The sequence below is a fragment of the Buteo buteo genome, chromosome 8 (genome assembly GCF_964188355.1).
Source record: "Buteo buteo chromosome 8, bButBut1.hap1.1, whole genome shotgun sequence".
In the NCBI taxonomy this organism is placed as follows: domain Eukaryota; kingdom Metazoa; phylum Chordata; class Aves; order Accipitriformes; family Accipitridae; genus Buteo; species Buteo buteo.
The window spans coordinates 21977972-21994905 of record NC_134178.1 but is presented as its reverse complement, the minus strand read 5'-3'; the positions used below and the strand labels follow the sequence as shown (position 1 = coordinate 21994905).

General features: G+C 39.3%; 1 protein-coding gene across 1 annotated transcript in view; it reads left to right on the top strand.

The window, feature by feature from the left end:
- The first annotated feature begins 1415 nt into the window (after nt 1-1415).
- Nucleotides 1416-16934, top strand: part of NCAM2 (neural cell adhesion molecule 2) — a 324932-nt gene continuing 309413 nt past the window's right edge. The window contains exon 1 of the mRNA XM_075033906.1: nt 1416-1567. Coding sequence (XP_074890007.1) covers nt 1516-1567 — 52 coding nt within the window. The 5' untranslated portion in view covers nt 1416-1515. The remainder of the gene's footprint in view (nt 1568-16934) is intronic.

Sequence of the window (16934 nt, the reverse complement as noted above, 5' to 3'; positions counted from 1 at the left end):
TCTTCTGAGGAAAAACCTTCAGTTTTATCACCCATCTTGTTGTTCCCTGCAAGATCTGACTACATAATTTCTTCCTCCTATGTTTCATAATTTTGTAAGACTACTGTGTAGCAAGAGTCAAGCTGAAGATACCAATAGTGTCATTTGTATTAGTTTTCTGCAAAGGGACTTCTTGTCTCCCTCCTCCTCCCCAAGACCCAAATCCTCTTGAAAAGGGCAAAGAAAAGGTTGGAAAAATTATTAGGGATGTGTTAATTTGGATTAATCTTTTATTAACTACTGTCACTGCTGCTTCACGTTAATATAAATCTACTTCTATCTCCTTCCATCTATCATACAGGTGTTAAGGTGACAAATTTATAGAAGCTACTTTGGAGACCATAGCTTAATTAAAACAGCCCCCTCTCCCCCCCCCCCAATTACCTCTTTGAACTCCAGCTGGACAAAACCCCACCTCTTCTCTTTAGCACAGGTTTGTGGGTTTTTTCCTTACAAAGCAAGATCCTCAGTGAGACAGCACTGAGGCATCAAAAAGGTAAGCAATTTATTTTTTATCGGTTTTATTTCACGCAGTCATAAACAGCAAAGGTATTTTTCCCCTCTGTACTAATAACAAGTCACAACAAGTGAATTCCGAGACAGCTAAATGAGCACGTATAAACCCAACAGCATCAGCTGACGACGCCCCCTTACGCGAGGCTCGCAGCGCGCCCGCATCCCACCGACGCTGCAGCACGTTACCGCACGCGGGAGGAGCGCGCGAGTGGCCGGGACCCGCGCAGCCCGCGCGCCGCCCCCGGCCCCCTCCGCTCCGTTCCACTCCCGGGGCCGGCCGCTCCCGCGCACGGGCGCCTCGCGGCACCGGGCGGCACGCACCCACCGCCCCCTAACGGAGGCCTCACGGGCAGCCGCTGTGGGCGCAGCCGCTGTGGGCGCCGCCGCCGCGAGCCAGGGCATTACGGGGGGGCGGGGTGGTGGTGGGGGAGAAGCGGGTGCCAGAGCCACGCCAGCCCCCTTGGGGCGCCGCTCTCGGCTCTCCCTGCCAAGGAGGCTGGGGCTTCCCCCTAGGATTCTCCGTCGTCAAGCCGCCGCCTCTCCCTTTAGGCTGTCTCCCCTCAGGCGACGGCGGGGGGAAGCAGGCTCCGAGGGGCCGCGGTGCCGTGGCGGGGGAGTTGCCTCACGCACAACCCCCCGCCCTGGGAGGGGCTGCCGGCGGGCGAGGAGGGGGGAGAGGCTTCGAGCCTGCAGCCGTCTCTCAGAGCGGCGGAAGAACCTGCCGGCGCAGCCGTTCTTCGGTTGCGCGGAGGGATTCGCGCGGCCCTCCGTGTGCCCGCCTCCTGCGCGGCGGCCGCTGCCTCCTTGATATAGTGCGGCACGGGAAGGCGCTGGCAGTCACTTGGCGAGCGGCGCTCCGCGGCGCGGGGCTGTGCAGGCAGGCGCGGACGGCAGCGGGGTTTGCCTGGGCTGGTCGAGCACCTCCAACGTGGAACTGTCCACCGGCGCGAGCTCCTGAACATGAGCCTCCTGCCTCTCTACCTGTTCGGATTGCTCCTCAGTAGTGGGCAAGGTAGGAGCGGGACTACCTCCCCCCCTCCCCCCCCCAAATTATTATTCTTATTCTTACCTATGCTGTCTGCTCGCTCAGATTAACATATAACCGGAAAAGAAATGGAATAAAAAATAAAGCAATGTATCACCCTGGAACCAAATTAAAAAGGACCTAAAACTTGCTTCATCGTGTCCGTGTCCCCCCCCCCCCTCGTTTTTTTTTTAAGTCTTCAAGAGGTATCATTTATGAGGGAAAAGAAAAAAAAAGCTGGAAGGTGCTAAGTGCACTTGGCTGCTTTGTATGGGGTTTCGCCTTTTTTTGGGTGATAAATGTGGGCAGGAGATCAAGCAATTAAAAAAATGTATCTGTCGGGGATCGCGCTTTTAAATAAGCGTCCGTTTGAGGGGAAGGCAACGTGAGCTTCATTTTTTGGACCGGAGAGGAGTGCTGTCGGTAGAGCCAGTGAGAAATCTGACCTGAAATCTGCCTGTCGGGGTTTCTCCTCTTCCCAACACCGTTCCTCTCGCTCTGCGGAGACACCGAGCGCCGCGGCTCGTGGCGGCGGGGTGTGTGTGTGTGTGTGTGTGTACGGCCGCGGGCTTGTGCGCGGATGCAGAGACTTTTTGCAATGAAATAACGCCACGGAGGCAGGTGTGTGCGGAGACGGGGCGTGCTAGGGTTGCGCCTCTGGGCACTGTTCGTCTTTTGCGTATGTATGCGCATGTATACGTTTAGCGCTTCGTAAAACACGGACTTGGGGGCTGCGGTGTGGCTGGGTTCTTGGAGTTTGTTTTTATTTTTTTGATTGAAATTTTATTTACTTATTTATTTCGGATGTTAGCGGTGTGATTACTTGAGGATTTGTGCTACTTTAGGAGACAGGGAGGGGAAAGGCCGCCGGGAGCGCGTTCGTGCGTGGCGTGGCACGGGGAGGGTGCCCCTCGGTGAGGGATAATCGCTGTGTTTCGAAACTGTTCGGGCAAGTTTCTGGCGTTCCTTGGGGCCCGAACCGGGCTGCCGGTGCCTCCTGTGGGATGCCCCCTGCGAGACACGTGAAAGCGCTCCATTGCCTGCACCTGAGAGGGTGGGCGGGGGCTCACGCTCGGGGCCTTTTTAAGGAGGTTGGGGTGCTGATGGGGGAATAAAACCCCACCTGGGCCCGTGGAGGCGTGGGAGCGGTAGGGATCGGCTCTCGGCCCCTGGTGCTGCCGCCTTGCAGCAGGGGGCGGCAGAGCTCCACAGCGGCTGCCGGTGCACGGGCACTGCCCCGCGCCGGGACGGGGGCGGCTTCGCCCCCCGTCCTCCACGAATGCGGGCACCGAGGGGGCGCGCCGGGGGGCGGGTGGGTGCAGGCACCCGAGCTCTGGAGCGCCGGGGCTGAACGTCTCACCCAGATGCTACACGGTGTCTTGTGAGGTGGTAGTGAGATCTGTTGCGCTTGAGTCGGGGTGGGGGGATTATGCCTTGAGGTATTAAGACTGCAGCTCTGAAGGTCTCCTTCAATGCATTTATCGCTAAACGTCATACCATATAGACGTTTTGTCTCCGTGATAGGCAAAGAGCCACTAGATGTGCTCAATTTATATGGAAATCCTTCTGTGCTTTTGGCACGTCGGGATGAGCTCTGGAGGTCTCCCGATTAGCAGCGATTCAGAAACACTTCGGAGGCTTTTCGGCATAGCCAGCACTGGGATGGCAAAAGAGGAGGAGAACGGGAAAGCTTCCTTCGGGATTCGCGTTGATCTACCTAGGTGTAGTGCGTACAGAGATGTGGTCTGTGCTTCCTAACGGAGGAATGGTAGAAAGCTAGTTTGTGAAGTGTGACTACTGCAGCGTAGGAGGATTACATAGTTTTGGTATCTTACGAATGTCAGGAGATAAATAATGGAATGAAATTCTAGATGCTATTAAACTGAGTTTTAAAAATTAGAGGGGATACACGTGAGGGGGAGATGGAAAAAAGAGGAGGAAAGCAGACTAAATCTAATATTGATAGTAAGTTGTTTAGTCTCAATTTAAAAAAAAAAAACACAGCTGTTTGTTTTTTTTTAATAAAGGGAGTGAATTGTATTGGTGGGGGGGAAGAGTAAGATTTTTGAACTGGCTGTAGAAATAGCAGGAACATGCAGCCTCAATCCACAGCAGGGGATAGTAAATGGGAGTGGGAAAACACCTGCATATGGAACATATTACCATTTAGGTTGCTAGGGGAGAGGAAGACTCTACAGTGATTTTTTTATTTTATTTTAATAAACATCATTGTGGTGAAGGATTTATTATGCATTTTTTTGATGCCTCCTTGAAGTAAACTTGAGAACTTCTTGAAGTGATTCAAATATTTTGAGAGGCTATTCCAAAAAATCTCGGGATTTATCTTTTTTGGGGAATGCAGGGGCAGGGAACACTTAGATCATCAACTGAAGTCTGTGGTGTTTGTGAGGTGGTTTTTTTTGTTTGTTTGTTTTTAAGAAAACTGGTGTTATCTGAGTAATAAATTATGATTATTACTTTTTTGATGTTGAATTAGAGATAGAGTGTGGATGGTTAAGAAAAAACCCAGTAACTAGATTTGTATCATTCACTTTGGAAATATTGAAAGTCTTGGGTTAAGGATTTATATTTCTAAGAATATAGCTGCAGTAGATTTTATGAAGAATGACTGAAGCTTTTTCTTTCTGAAGTGCTGGTGTTTAAAACTGGGGAGAGGAAAATGTGAAATATTTGTTCCATTTCAGAAGATCAGAGCTGTTTGAAAACAAGTAGCAGACAGCAACCCCCTCCCCCAACCCCTTAAATTAAGAGCTTATGAATGTCATAATTATCTACCAGGGCCAAATATTCCCTCTCCTAATTTCATCACAAGGGAGGATTTTAACTGGCAATGTTATTAGGCTAAACCAAAAGGTTTCTTAACCTTTCAAAGCTGTCCAGACAATTCATCCAGAGTGAAAGGCTCAAATTTACTTAGCTTTGCTTTAATAAAAAATGAAACAAAACTCACACACAGACCCTCCACACCCCGAACCAACAAAATAGCCTATTCCACTCTGTAAATCTGCTTTTTAACATGGGTAGTAATACAATGCTTAGAAGAGAAGGCTTCATTGGTTTTTACCAGTGTGTGGGGACACCAACTTAAAGTGGATGAAATGGACATCTTCCCAGATTGCAAAATCCTATTTCTTTTACCACTCTGCATAATACACATTTCTTTAGGTTAGCAAATTTAAGTTGCAGTAGAAAACGTTTTGCTTGTAGAATTTAATCTATTTTGTGCTCAGGAGATTCATTGGAGTGAGTACTAGTTCAGTCATGGTGCTTTAACTTTCTTCTTTTCACTGCTTTGATACTGAGTTTGGTTTTGTTTTTCCTGAAGAGTTTCTCTTTACAGGTGCTTATAAGGGACTGCTTGTTTGTTAATAAGGAACATCCCCCCAAAAGACATGCCAGCATGTGTGTCTTATTCACCACAGTGCAGTCACTTTCTAGAATCTGGTTTCTTTTGGCTTTTTGCGTAGGGAATCCATGAAACTTTGAATTTTTGAAATCGGTGAGTTTGTCTACTGGATTAAGTGGAACTAATATTTTATTCCAGTTATATACCAAAATTTGAAACATATCCCGAGACTCCAGCTAACCATTTTTTTTCTGCTACCAGTTGATTTATACAACTGCTCTAAGATTAGAATACATCTACTATCTTCTCTTCTCCTTTTCACTGTTTAAAAAAAAAAAATTCAGACCAAAAGTAGTGTTGGATTTGCTGTTTTAGCCTATGAACCCCTCTTCAGATGAAGATGAGAATCAAAATAGCTGCCTGAAAATAAAACTTGACTGATGAGGTCTAAAAGATTGACTTAAGAATGGATGGTTGAGAAATACATATAGAGTTTTGTTTCATGCACTCCTATACAAAATGGAGTTAGAGATATTTTTATTGTTTGCAGTGGCTCTAAATAATGATATGTATGAAAGATAAAGTCATAGAGATAAAGCTTTAAAGTCTTTTCGAAGAGGTTGTATAGCATCATTTTGACTTTGTCTTTTACAGCACAGTTCATGTATTTATTTAGGTAACTCATTATTTTTATCTATAGGAATGTTATTGGAGTGTTATGACTAATTTATGTATGATTTGCCTTTCATGGCCTTCTTTTTTCAGCAAGTATTTTTGAGAACAAATACCATATTTGTTTGCCCTTTCATTGACCTTTTCTTTGAGGCACCTTTCCCAAGTGATTCATGTTTACTTACTGATTTTCTTCCAATTTACTTCAGTAATCCCCCTAGTTACATTCAGCACATGCCATTTGATTCCATCACAAGTGAGTCAAGTTAACATGACATTTTGGGAAACATGTTTTGACTACACTGTAATTTGTGGCTGTGAGTTGAAAATCCATTAATTAAAGAGTAGGACATAGACCTCTCCAGATAAAGAATCTGGATTATAACTGGTATTCATATTTTAAACAGTTTATACCAACTAATTCAGGCCAGATGTTTTATCTGGTTGGTTTGTTTGTTTTTTAGCATACACATTTGTTTTGTAAAATAAGGGCAGTATACTTGATGAAATGTATCCTGAAGTTTTACATGTCACAAGTCATTTGAATTTTATTTTTGATGGCTCTTGAATTTCAGAAGTGGGAGAAATGTGAGAGAAAACTTAAGGATATCCTGATGTATTCAAATCTGAAGGCTCATTGGAGTCTAATAGACTAGACCCAGGCCTACTGATATCTAATATATCTTATAATCACCTTTTGTTTTGACCTAATCCATTAATCATGACCTAATTCTGACCTAGTAATTATGTCTCATCCCTTCCCTTCCCCCCAACCCCCCTTAGTGTAACTGCTTTCTAGTTTAGGTATTTGACTACAGTAATTCAATTTTTGGTAACTAGTTTAAAACTGAGAATAATTTTGAATATTAAGTAGAGCATTCAGAGCACTACTTGCTGTTACTTCAAGAATCTGAGTATGTCCAGCTTCAGTAATACAATTCTGCATTCTTTCACAAAATATTTTTATTGCTTTTGTAGCTCAGATTCTCTTAATACCATGATTGTATGGATTTGGATATTTCTAAAGGATATCAGGAAAATGAAAAGAATTAGTTTAAAATAGCAAGGTACTCTTTAGATATCCTGTATTATGCTATAACATCTTGAATGCGGTACCTTAAAAAATAAAAGTACCAAGCTTCTTATTTTTGTTTTGTGGCTAAATTTTTATATTGGTTTTTATCATTTGACTGATGACATTGTTAATTGGAGAAGATATTTTCTGATTTGCTTTGCTGTAGATGAGCTCAGAATCTACCTCTTAATTTATTGAATGGAAAGAATAAAAGAGTTAAAGAATGTAAACAGGGAGAGTCATTTATCTGGCTACAGCTATTTGTGGTGACAGGTTATGATATTAAAATCTTTTTGTGCTGGAAAACAAATCCATTTAAAAATTATGTGGAAAGGAAACAAAGAACACATGTGCATACACAAGCGTACTTTTTAGTAAACCCTGTTTAACAAGACCCCTAAGCCTTTGAATAACCTGCATTTGAGCAGCTCCATAGAAGCACTGTTGGTTACATTAATCCAGAGGCTGTCACACTGAGCAGGAGTCAGTTGACTTCAGTGGTTTTTGGAGCTGTGGAGTATGTGAAAGCATCTTTTGAAATGGCAGGAGGTAAACAGATTTCATTTTTGAAATAGCATGAGATTGGACAATACTATCCATTTATGCTGCTGTTGTGATTTAGGAATGTCTGATTAACAGAAAATTTCTCTCTTTGCATCTGTGCATCGAAACCTAGATCATTAAATGACATGACATGGGAGCAGTGGCTTGGACTGCAAATATAAAGTAAGATCTACTGCAGTATGAGCTATTTATAATGTAGTTATTAAATATGACTATGAGCATTGTGGCCAAACTCTACGGATTCTAGTCAGAGGAGAATTTCCATTGACTTAAGTCTATGTTTGCGTGACAAACAAACAAGACCAGTTCTTTGAAAGCAATTATTTTACTGTCTCAATTAAGTTAATTTGTGAAGGAGGTAGACAGTGAAGTGTATAAACTAAAAATTCATTACATGGTTTCTGCGTATTTAAGAACACTACTACCATTTAAAAACCCAAGACCAAACACCTTTTGAAATGTTTTACCTGTTTTCTGCTCCTTTTAGAAAGGAAAAACAGTTGATTTCTTCTGTTCTTTAATACTATACACAGGGAGCATTGCAAATAGGATGAAGAGATCAAGTCTTTTAAATACCTGTTTGAACAAATAATTTTGGTAAGCCTGGAGATCTACTAACCAAGGCTGTCATTTGCCACCAGTTTCCGTGATCTAAATATAATCTTATCTGAAACAGCCAGTTTGTGGATGGACAATATCTGGATAAACTTGGGAAGCAACATTAAGTACTATTTAGTCATCTTCTTCATTGGTCTTGCCTATTATTACTGAAATAAATTTCCTCTTACCCAAGGACTATATAAGGTCCATCTAGAACTAGCTTTACATAAAAAGCATAAAACATTGACATGTTTATTTAAGATGTAGTGGAACTTTACAGAAAAAAAAAATGAAGAGGGGAGTAGAAGTGGCTCTTTTTTTCTTTGCCCAGTTATTTTTTTCCTCCTATCTTAATTTTTATTTTTACTTTAGAGGTGTACACTGGTTTTTATTTAGTGTTCTAATTACCCGAGTAGTATTGCTAAACAGCAGACAAAGTTTGATTCATAAAATTCATAATTCAGCAAAATCCAAAGTAATACATAATATTCCTGTAGCATATGAATAATTTATTAGCATATGAATGAAAATTCCCTTTTCAAAATTCCCGTTCCAATTAGCTAATATTAAACTGATTATTTTCATTGCAGTTGTAGCCTAAGTAACAATAGCAGTTGTTTGGCTATAAGCTGAAATTCATACTTAGAATTCATATATGAAATTCATACAAGGAGTTGCTGTCCTCATCACTTGGCCCAAGAGGTGCCATTTGCAGCATACGATGAATTCAGTTTAAAAACAAAGTCATTGCCATCAATTTTCTTGCTCCTAAAACACATTGTACCATATTCAAACTGCAAGCAATTTCAAACCCATTAACTTCACAGACCTTTGTACCACAGCTGAATTTGACATGTATCAAGTCAGGTCTATACTTAAAATAATGAAGTATTTAAAAAGAGAGAGACTTAAAGTATGGGGATCCTTGTGGCGTGTGTCACAGACATAAACACATAGGGACAGGTAATTCTGTCTCTTACTATGAATAGTTCTCTGTACTGACCATGCAAAATGAATTTTCTTCTTTATTATAACAGGAAAGATGTAATCAAAACTGAAATGTTATGTCAATATTATGTTGTCTTATCTTGATTAGTCAAAGCAAAATAAACTAAAGATCCAGGGTTTGGGTGAGAGGGTAGAAAGGTGGATGTGTTAAATGTACTGAAGACCAGGCAACAGGAATAACATAAAATAGCATTATTTTTTAAAGTTCTTGAACATCCCATATTCATAAACTAATGTGCTTACTGGATCAGAACAAAGTTCCATATACTCCAGTGACCCTGATCTGACAGAGGCTCAAGGCGAGAGTCATAAAGAAACAGAATAAGTACAGAACAAGAACAGTGTGATACCTCTGTCAGTGCACCCTACAACATTCAGGTATATGTCAGGTTATATCTATGTGATCTTCTGTAGTAATCTTGGCAAAACTTTGTTGCATGAATTTGTTCTTAAACCTGTCGATACTTTGATCTACTTGGTATGCTGTGTCAACAACTTGAACAAGGGAAAAGTGATGAAAGAAATCTAAAAAAACCCAAATGTTCAGTCCCTTAGTTGCAGTGTTGTAAGTAATGGAGTAATACTAATTCCTTGCTCAACTCTTCCATGATAGTCATGCATACCATAGAGAAGCTGCCCATCACTTGTGTGATGGGCTCTGAGCTACGTGTTAGATTCATGGACTTTTCAGCAATTTAATTACATTTTTTGTGGTGTTTCTTTCCTACCTTTTTTAGCATTTTATTTGTTTTCCTAGCCTTTTGGTAGTGGTTATCTTAATTTAACAAATGGTAATGTGAAGTACTTAAATTTTAAGCTGATCTGCATCAGGCCAATTGTAAAAAAACCCCTCATTGTTCTTAAGTATCTCTTTTGCACTGTAATCAGTGTTGCAAGTTCTGCTTTACAAGGCGGTGGATGCTAAAAGTGTTTGAGCAGTTACCCTGGCAAAATGAATTGTGAGAGAGATTTGTTTGCTAAGAAGATGACTCCCAGGGATGAACATACAGAGAGTGCAGAGGTACTTGAAAGCATGATATATGAGTAAATGGATATAAACTGGTTTAAAAAAAAACCCAACCAAACAAAAAAAAAACAACCCAAAACCAACTTCAGGATGAAAATTAATTTGTGGCCAAACAAGTAGGACTGTAGAGCATTATATGAGCAAGAGGGAAGATGTATGGTTGTTATTAAGATGGTTCTTTATTAATTTATGAAAGGATTATGTTTAATGGGTCCCCAGAATGTCCCAGGAGATCCCGTCAAATTATGTGCTTCTAAGACATTGTTCATATAAAGATTCTCAAGATGGGGGGAGGGGGGGGAGAGGGGGAAATAATTTTCAAATTACTGAATTATACTTTCTGGAAAATATAATTGAGTGTTTCTCATCCATTAATAGGTGTTACACAGCAGATATTACTTCTTGATGCAGTAAGAATTGCCAGAGTTTCTTTGGTAGCTATTGCAAATTCTGCTGGTGTCACTAGATGTTGTTCATACATTAAAATAAATAAATAAATAAATAAAATTGCTCTCCACAGTTGCTTCTGGGAAAACTTCAAAAAAACAGATGCTTGGGTGTCAGAAACTTTTTTTCTGTTTTTTATTGTCTCAAAATTTTTTCTCACTTGCTTACATCTCTGAAAGTGGAAGAAAACTGTTCTTAGAAAATGCAGCCTTAAATTATTTATTTGCATATATAACAATAATAGAGAATTACAAAGATAAAATTGCACAACTTTGAAACATTGTGTTTTTTTGCTAATCACCTGAATGATATTTTTTTTGTCAAACATCCATATTTCACAGTAGAAGGTTTGCTTTTGTTTCTTTGTTTGCTTTTTATTCCTGAATTCTAATTTTGTTAATCTTATCTGGGATTTGAAATTCAAGATGAATTATACCCAACTGGGCATTGCCATCAGTAATAAATAATGCAATAATTCACATACTCCTGTGCTTTCTGTGTTGGGGAATAATATCCGAACTTTAGATTCATGAAAAAACAAATGCTTACTTTGTCTAATGAAGACTGTCTATGGTGTAATACAAATGCTACATCTATCTCTAGCCTGTATAGTTTATTTTAAGAAAACCATGTTATGAGAGATGAGTTCTGCTGACAGAACTGTACACACCCTGCAGTCATGGAACTCCCACTGAAGTAGATGGGAGACTTGTGTGCCAAGAGTACTGTTTCAGGGGTTGTACTGATTGCAGCTTTCAGGGTCTGATTGAAGCTTTCAGGAGTTGTGTAACTCCCATATGAGTATGTGGGAATTTTGATTTAGCAAAGAATAGAAAATCAAGCTCTAACTTCTTGTATATTTAAGTAGTGGGCATGTTTATAAGTTAGGGCTGAGAAAGTGTGGGGCTAATCCAACAGCACAGAAGAACTAAGAACGAAAGGGAGGTTCTGGTGTGCTGGGTTCTGTTCAAGATAGTATGTGAGACAAAAAAAGATATTTTTGTCTGTTTTTTAATAATAAACGCAAACACATATTGTAGGTATTGTAAGCTACTGATTTCATTTCCTCTTTCTGGGAACATATGAGAAAGCTGAGCTTTGTAAAATTAATCATCACTTAGTTGTTGCAGCCCAGGTTGTAGCTGTGTTGGAGTTTACTATTCAGTATAAAAATTCATCATTTTGTTTTGTTTGTCGTTTGAGAGTTTTGATTTACTTGCTTGTTTTGGTCTGTGGCATTGCGACACTACTCAAAATTGTTCCTTAGATGTTCAGTATTCAGGTCATGCCTGTAGGTCTGTAAGCGTACTGTCTGAGTGATCAGATGTTAAATGGATTTGTGCCAGTTTATGGCCGTGCCACACATTGGGTTCAACAGCTTTTAACGTTTAGTCAAAAAAATCTTCCCCAGCACCTTTGCTGTGACAGTCTTTGGATTATACAGCCTGTGTACATACAGAATTTACATTGCTGGGTTTGAGAACTCTTTTATAGGTGATGTTTTCTATACAGTTCTCCTAAACTCGTGGTAGACTTATTCTGATTTTACCATTCTTAGAAGTAATTTAGAGATGTTTGTTTAATGTCATGGTAGTAGTTTTCAGTTCTGAGTGCACGATATGCTTACATGCTGCTAATTTTAAAATTAATTTTGATCTTACATTCACTTTTTCTGTATCATTTGCAAACATTAGTATAAATCAAAAGATTCCTAGGTGTGTTCTAAAATCTCAGGAATCATCTGCTTCATTCTGTGCAGCCCTTTATGTGCCACACTGATAGCCTTTTGGTTTTTTTTTGTCCTAGGTACATGAATGAACACTTTATCTGCTATATATAAGAGCAGATCTGGATGGGGAAGCTATTGTTTCCTGTAAAAATGTTGATGAAAACAAATACGCTTTCCTACGAATCATGTATTTTGCATTTTTAGCTACTCAGGATCTCATTTAAAAATCAACAACCAACCACAACTAATCAAAACCAATAAATAGTCCTTTTTCAAGAGAAAAGTCCTTTTGCTGTTACATGGAGTTCTGATATCTGTTCTTCTGTGCCCATTTTAAACCAGGAAAGACAACTGTAGCCATTGAATGGACTGAAAAATTAAAAGAGAGAGACTTTATTGTCATGTAAATATTACAAAAGCTATTCTAAAGAAATCTTACTTGATTTTTTTTTATTGTGATTAATGAATGTTACTATTGCTTTAATGCACCTTAAATGTGTTTGTGACTGTTTCCCAGGCTGAAGCCCACTGAATACAGTCCTGAAAGGTTTCTAGATAGTCTCTGTTTACACCCACGTCAATGAAAGTTAGCCCTGCAGAAAACCTTTTCTTGTTCATAATCACACTGAATCTATTACATGTGACCTGCAGGTAGTAAAGAAGTAACATCTCTATCTGACAACTTATAGAACAGTCTGTTCTGCAGTGATGTTATATTTTTACCTATGAAAATGGCTTAATGAATTTTTTAACTACATTTGTGAATGTTTGATCAGAAAAAACAGGGCTGTAATGGGGGGAAAAAAGAGGGGAAACTCAAGCAGCAGAAAGGAAGGAACACCTAATATTTATTGAAGGCGCATGTTTTCCTCAAAGAAGAGACGATTCTCTCTTTGCTTATTGTTGTTTTTCTTTTTGTTAGTGTTTCTTTTTAATTTTTTTTAGAAGGGGGGGCTGTTAAAAAATAAAAATCTGTTTTCATAGCCCAGGTTTGTTTTAAAGCATCACAGTTTCACATAATGGCTCTGAAAGATTTTATTCTTAAGACTGGAAGACAAGCCTTACTCAAAGGTATCTTCTGCATGACAGGCCTTTTGTGTTTAGCACTGAGTTGTGTTTTTTGTCTTAAGAACACTGAAGATGAACAAAGGTCAATTGGACTGTTTCCAGGAGACAGAGTGAACATTAAGAGCCATGTTTGTAGAAATCATGACACACAGTGTGGTGTCATTTTCTGTTTAAAATCTGATTGTATCTTTTTACATACTGTTGACTCTTAGCAAACCTTGATCACTTCTCTTGCAAATAGGGTATTGTGAGGTTTTTAAAATGTTGGGAAGAGGTAATCCAGGCATTCTCACTAGTGTTCATCAGGTTCGTAAAAACCTAGAATAGCTCTGCTGTTCATATTTCCATTTGAACATTTGCAAATATACGTGTTCCAAGTTTATTTTGCTTGAATTTTCAAATAAGTTTAAAAAGTAATATCTTAAAATTGTTACCTGAGGTTTTTCTGAAATTCATTCCTAAAAATAACTGCATGTGTCTATGACAAAGAATTACTAAAACAGCAAAAGTAAGACTATAAGCTTTTCTAAGCAGCTATTAGGAAAAAAAATGCACAGTGAAGCAAAAGCTTTTCACAGTAAACACTTTTAAACAAACAAAAAACCACATTTGTATTATAGGTCTGAGTTTAATTGTTCATGAAATATCTTTGTGTAAGGCTTAATTCCTAACTACGTGAAGAGGGGTTTTTTTTTTGTGTTGTTGGTTTTTTTTTTTTTTTTTTTTTTTTTTTTTTTTTTTTTTTTTTTTAGTTTTTAAATTGTAAAAATACTTTTTGGGTCCTGCTGTCTTACAAGAAGTAAAATGAGAGTGGAAACAGTTAGGCTTCTCAGATTCATTGAGTTAATGCTAAGCTTTGCCTTACATCTGTTTGGCAGAATTTCTCTTCTCTAGCAATGTTTCCATTCACTTGCATTGTGCAGTGTAACTGCATTATCTAAACTGAATTTTTGAGGTATGATATTAGGGAGGTAAAAATTTCTGTGGTATGTTGTGGTTTAACCCCAGCCAGCAACTAAGCACCATGCAGCTGCTCGCCCAATTGCCCCCCCCCCCCAGTAGGATGGGGTGGGGGGGGGGGGGCGACAAAAAACAAAAGGTAAAATTCTTGGGTTCAGATAAGAACAGTTTAATAGAACAGAAAGGAAGAAAATTGTAGTGATAATAACAACAAGATAATGACAATAATACTAATAAAAGGATTGGAATATACAAAACAAGTGATGCACAATGCAATTTCTCACCACCTGCTGACTGATGCCCAGTTAGTTCCCGAGCAGTGATCACCCCCAGGCCAAGTCCCCCCAGTTTATATACTAGGCATGATGTCACATGGTATGGAATATGCCTTTGGCCAGTTTGGATCACCTGTCCTGGCTGTGTCCCCTCCCAGCTTCTTGTGCCCCTCCAGCTTTCTTGCTGGCTTGGGCATGAGAAGCTGGAAAATCCTTGACTTGCTATAAACACTACTTAGCAACAACTGAAAACATCAGTGTGTTATCAACATCCTTCTCATACTAAATCTAAGACATAACACTATGCCAGCTACTAGAAGGAAAATTAACTCTATCCCAGCTGAAACCAGGACAGGTAAAACTTTTAATTCTGACCTCTTATATTTGGTAATGCAGATGGTCAGTTTACAACCTGGCAATAAAAAGGGCCGATTCAACTGAAAAATGAAGTACATGATTTGCTGGTAATGACAAGCAACAAGTTAAACATGTTTTTTTGTTATTAAAGTATAGTACCTGTCTTTTTTGAAGGTACATGGTCTGTCCATTCAATGTCTTATGTATAGATATTCACATAGCGAAGTCTATTATCATAACTGACACAAATGGCATCTTTGTTAACCTGAAGAGAGATGCTAAAGAAGGCTAAATAAGGATGGAGTCTTTTTTTTTTTTTCTTTACTTGAGAAATAGTTTCTGCAGATCAGAGAAGTGAAGAGCACTTTCTTGTTTCTGTAAGGTTCTCTACTAAATAATGTGTTTCCCATAATTATTTTTTCAGTATTATTGAAGTCTAAAATTGCTTCTATATACTTGTCTTTGGAACATGTATGCCACCCAGTATCAATAACACACTGAGGAATGTGCTAACCCTCACAACACCTCCAGCCTCACCATTGGAAAAGTAGGGAATTAAGTTAGCAGGTATGTCTACTTGTTCTCTTCTAGGCAGATGCAAATTCTTCTTGCACATGCTCTCAGTCAACTAAAGACAAACTAGCTCCAAAATGAAAACTGAAACTGCCATTTCTGTGACAGTGCTTGAACAAACTGCTGTTACAGCTTATTAACATTAGCATAGTGTTGTGGTAATTACAGATGCACAAATTGCCATTAGGTTGCATCTGGCCAACTCAGAGCATTCATCTGCCTGCCAAAGATTGTGTTGACATACCCACAGCAAGATAAAGGCAGGATGGTGCAAAGATCCTCAAGTTAAAGAAAACCTAAACCAGTAAATCTAAATGGCACAGTATCATCCTTATGGTACAGAGTACCCAGTCCTGTCAGGAACAGGAGAACTGGAGGAGGACTTCTGACTCCAAGGAAGTAGTTTCATTTGCCATAGGCTATGACCATGTTGATGTATGTATATTGTTTCCAGACTTGAGATGAGTTAAGGTGTCTCTGCATCAGACTTGCTCACATTTCTGATGCTGATGTCATAGGCACAGCTAGCTTGGTCCATAGCTGTGCATGTGTGACTTAAAAAGGGGAGATGTCACACAGTGCAATAAATTCAGTTCAGTCTCCTGAGTCTTTAAGGTGGTACCCTAAAGGTTGAACCATCCTTTTGGACACTCAGTGTTATTCCATAAATTCTAGGAAGCCATACTGACCTCTATTCTAACTTTATTAGGGGCACTTAATATGGCACATTGTTCTGAGAGTGCCCGTGCAGTTTATATTCATTAAGTAAGAGTCAAACAATATCCTTTTGGAAGTCAGTCCAGTACCAGATTCAAATTGGTGTAACTGAGGACATGAGCTACTAGTGAGAAAGGAAATCCTAGCTTTATTAAATCAGTAATCCTTGAAAGGTGTTTTAAATTTAAAAGTAATTATCTTCAATCAAACTGTATATTTTTGTTTTTCATACAAATAAAACCAGAGATTAGATCCAATAGATTGAATACCAACCATTTCTAGACAACAGAATAGATATCCATTTAAACAGAGAAGAACGATTTCATGAAGAAGTATGGGAGACTATAGTTTTCTTGTTAGAATGTTTCTAGCAGGCAGAAAACCTGGGTTCTCCCACTGTGAAGTTTTGTGACTTAATACAAATAAATTTATTTGTGCCTCAGGAATTTTACCTGTTGATGAATACCCTGAATTGGCTAATTCAGGCACCAGAAAGAAAAAAAAAAAAGTTAAAGTTGCTTCTTAGACAGGATTCCTTACTTAATGTGTTGGATTTTGGTTTAGTTCTGTCATAGTCTGAGAAACAGAAATACTTGAATTTTACTTCCTTGGTTTTGCTAAAATTTGTTTCTCTTCTTGCATTAAAGCCAGGATGTGAATGTGAAGTATTCCTTTACAAAATGAGAGAAGTCATGCCCCTGTGGATGCTTTTTTCTTTAATTGTGCTGAGATTCCCCATTTTATTGAAATGTGAAATGAAACATAAAGAAACTTGATCAAGGTCAGACAGAAAGTCTGTTGTGAATCTAGAACTGAACCAGCTGTCCTGATTTCATTCTAGTGCTTTAGCAGTCACCCTGCTTTTATTTTATGATAAGATATGGAGTCAAAACTGACATGAAAATACAATGTTTGT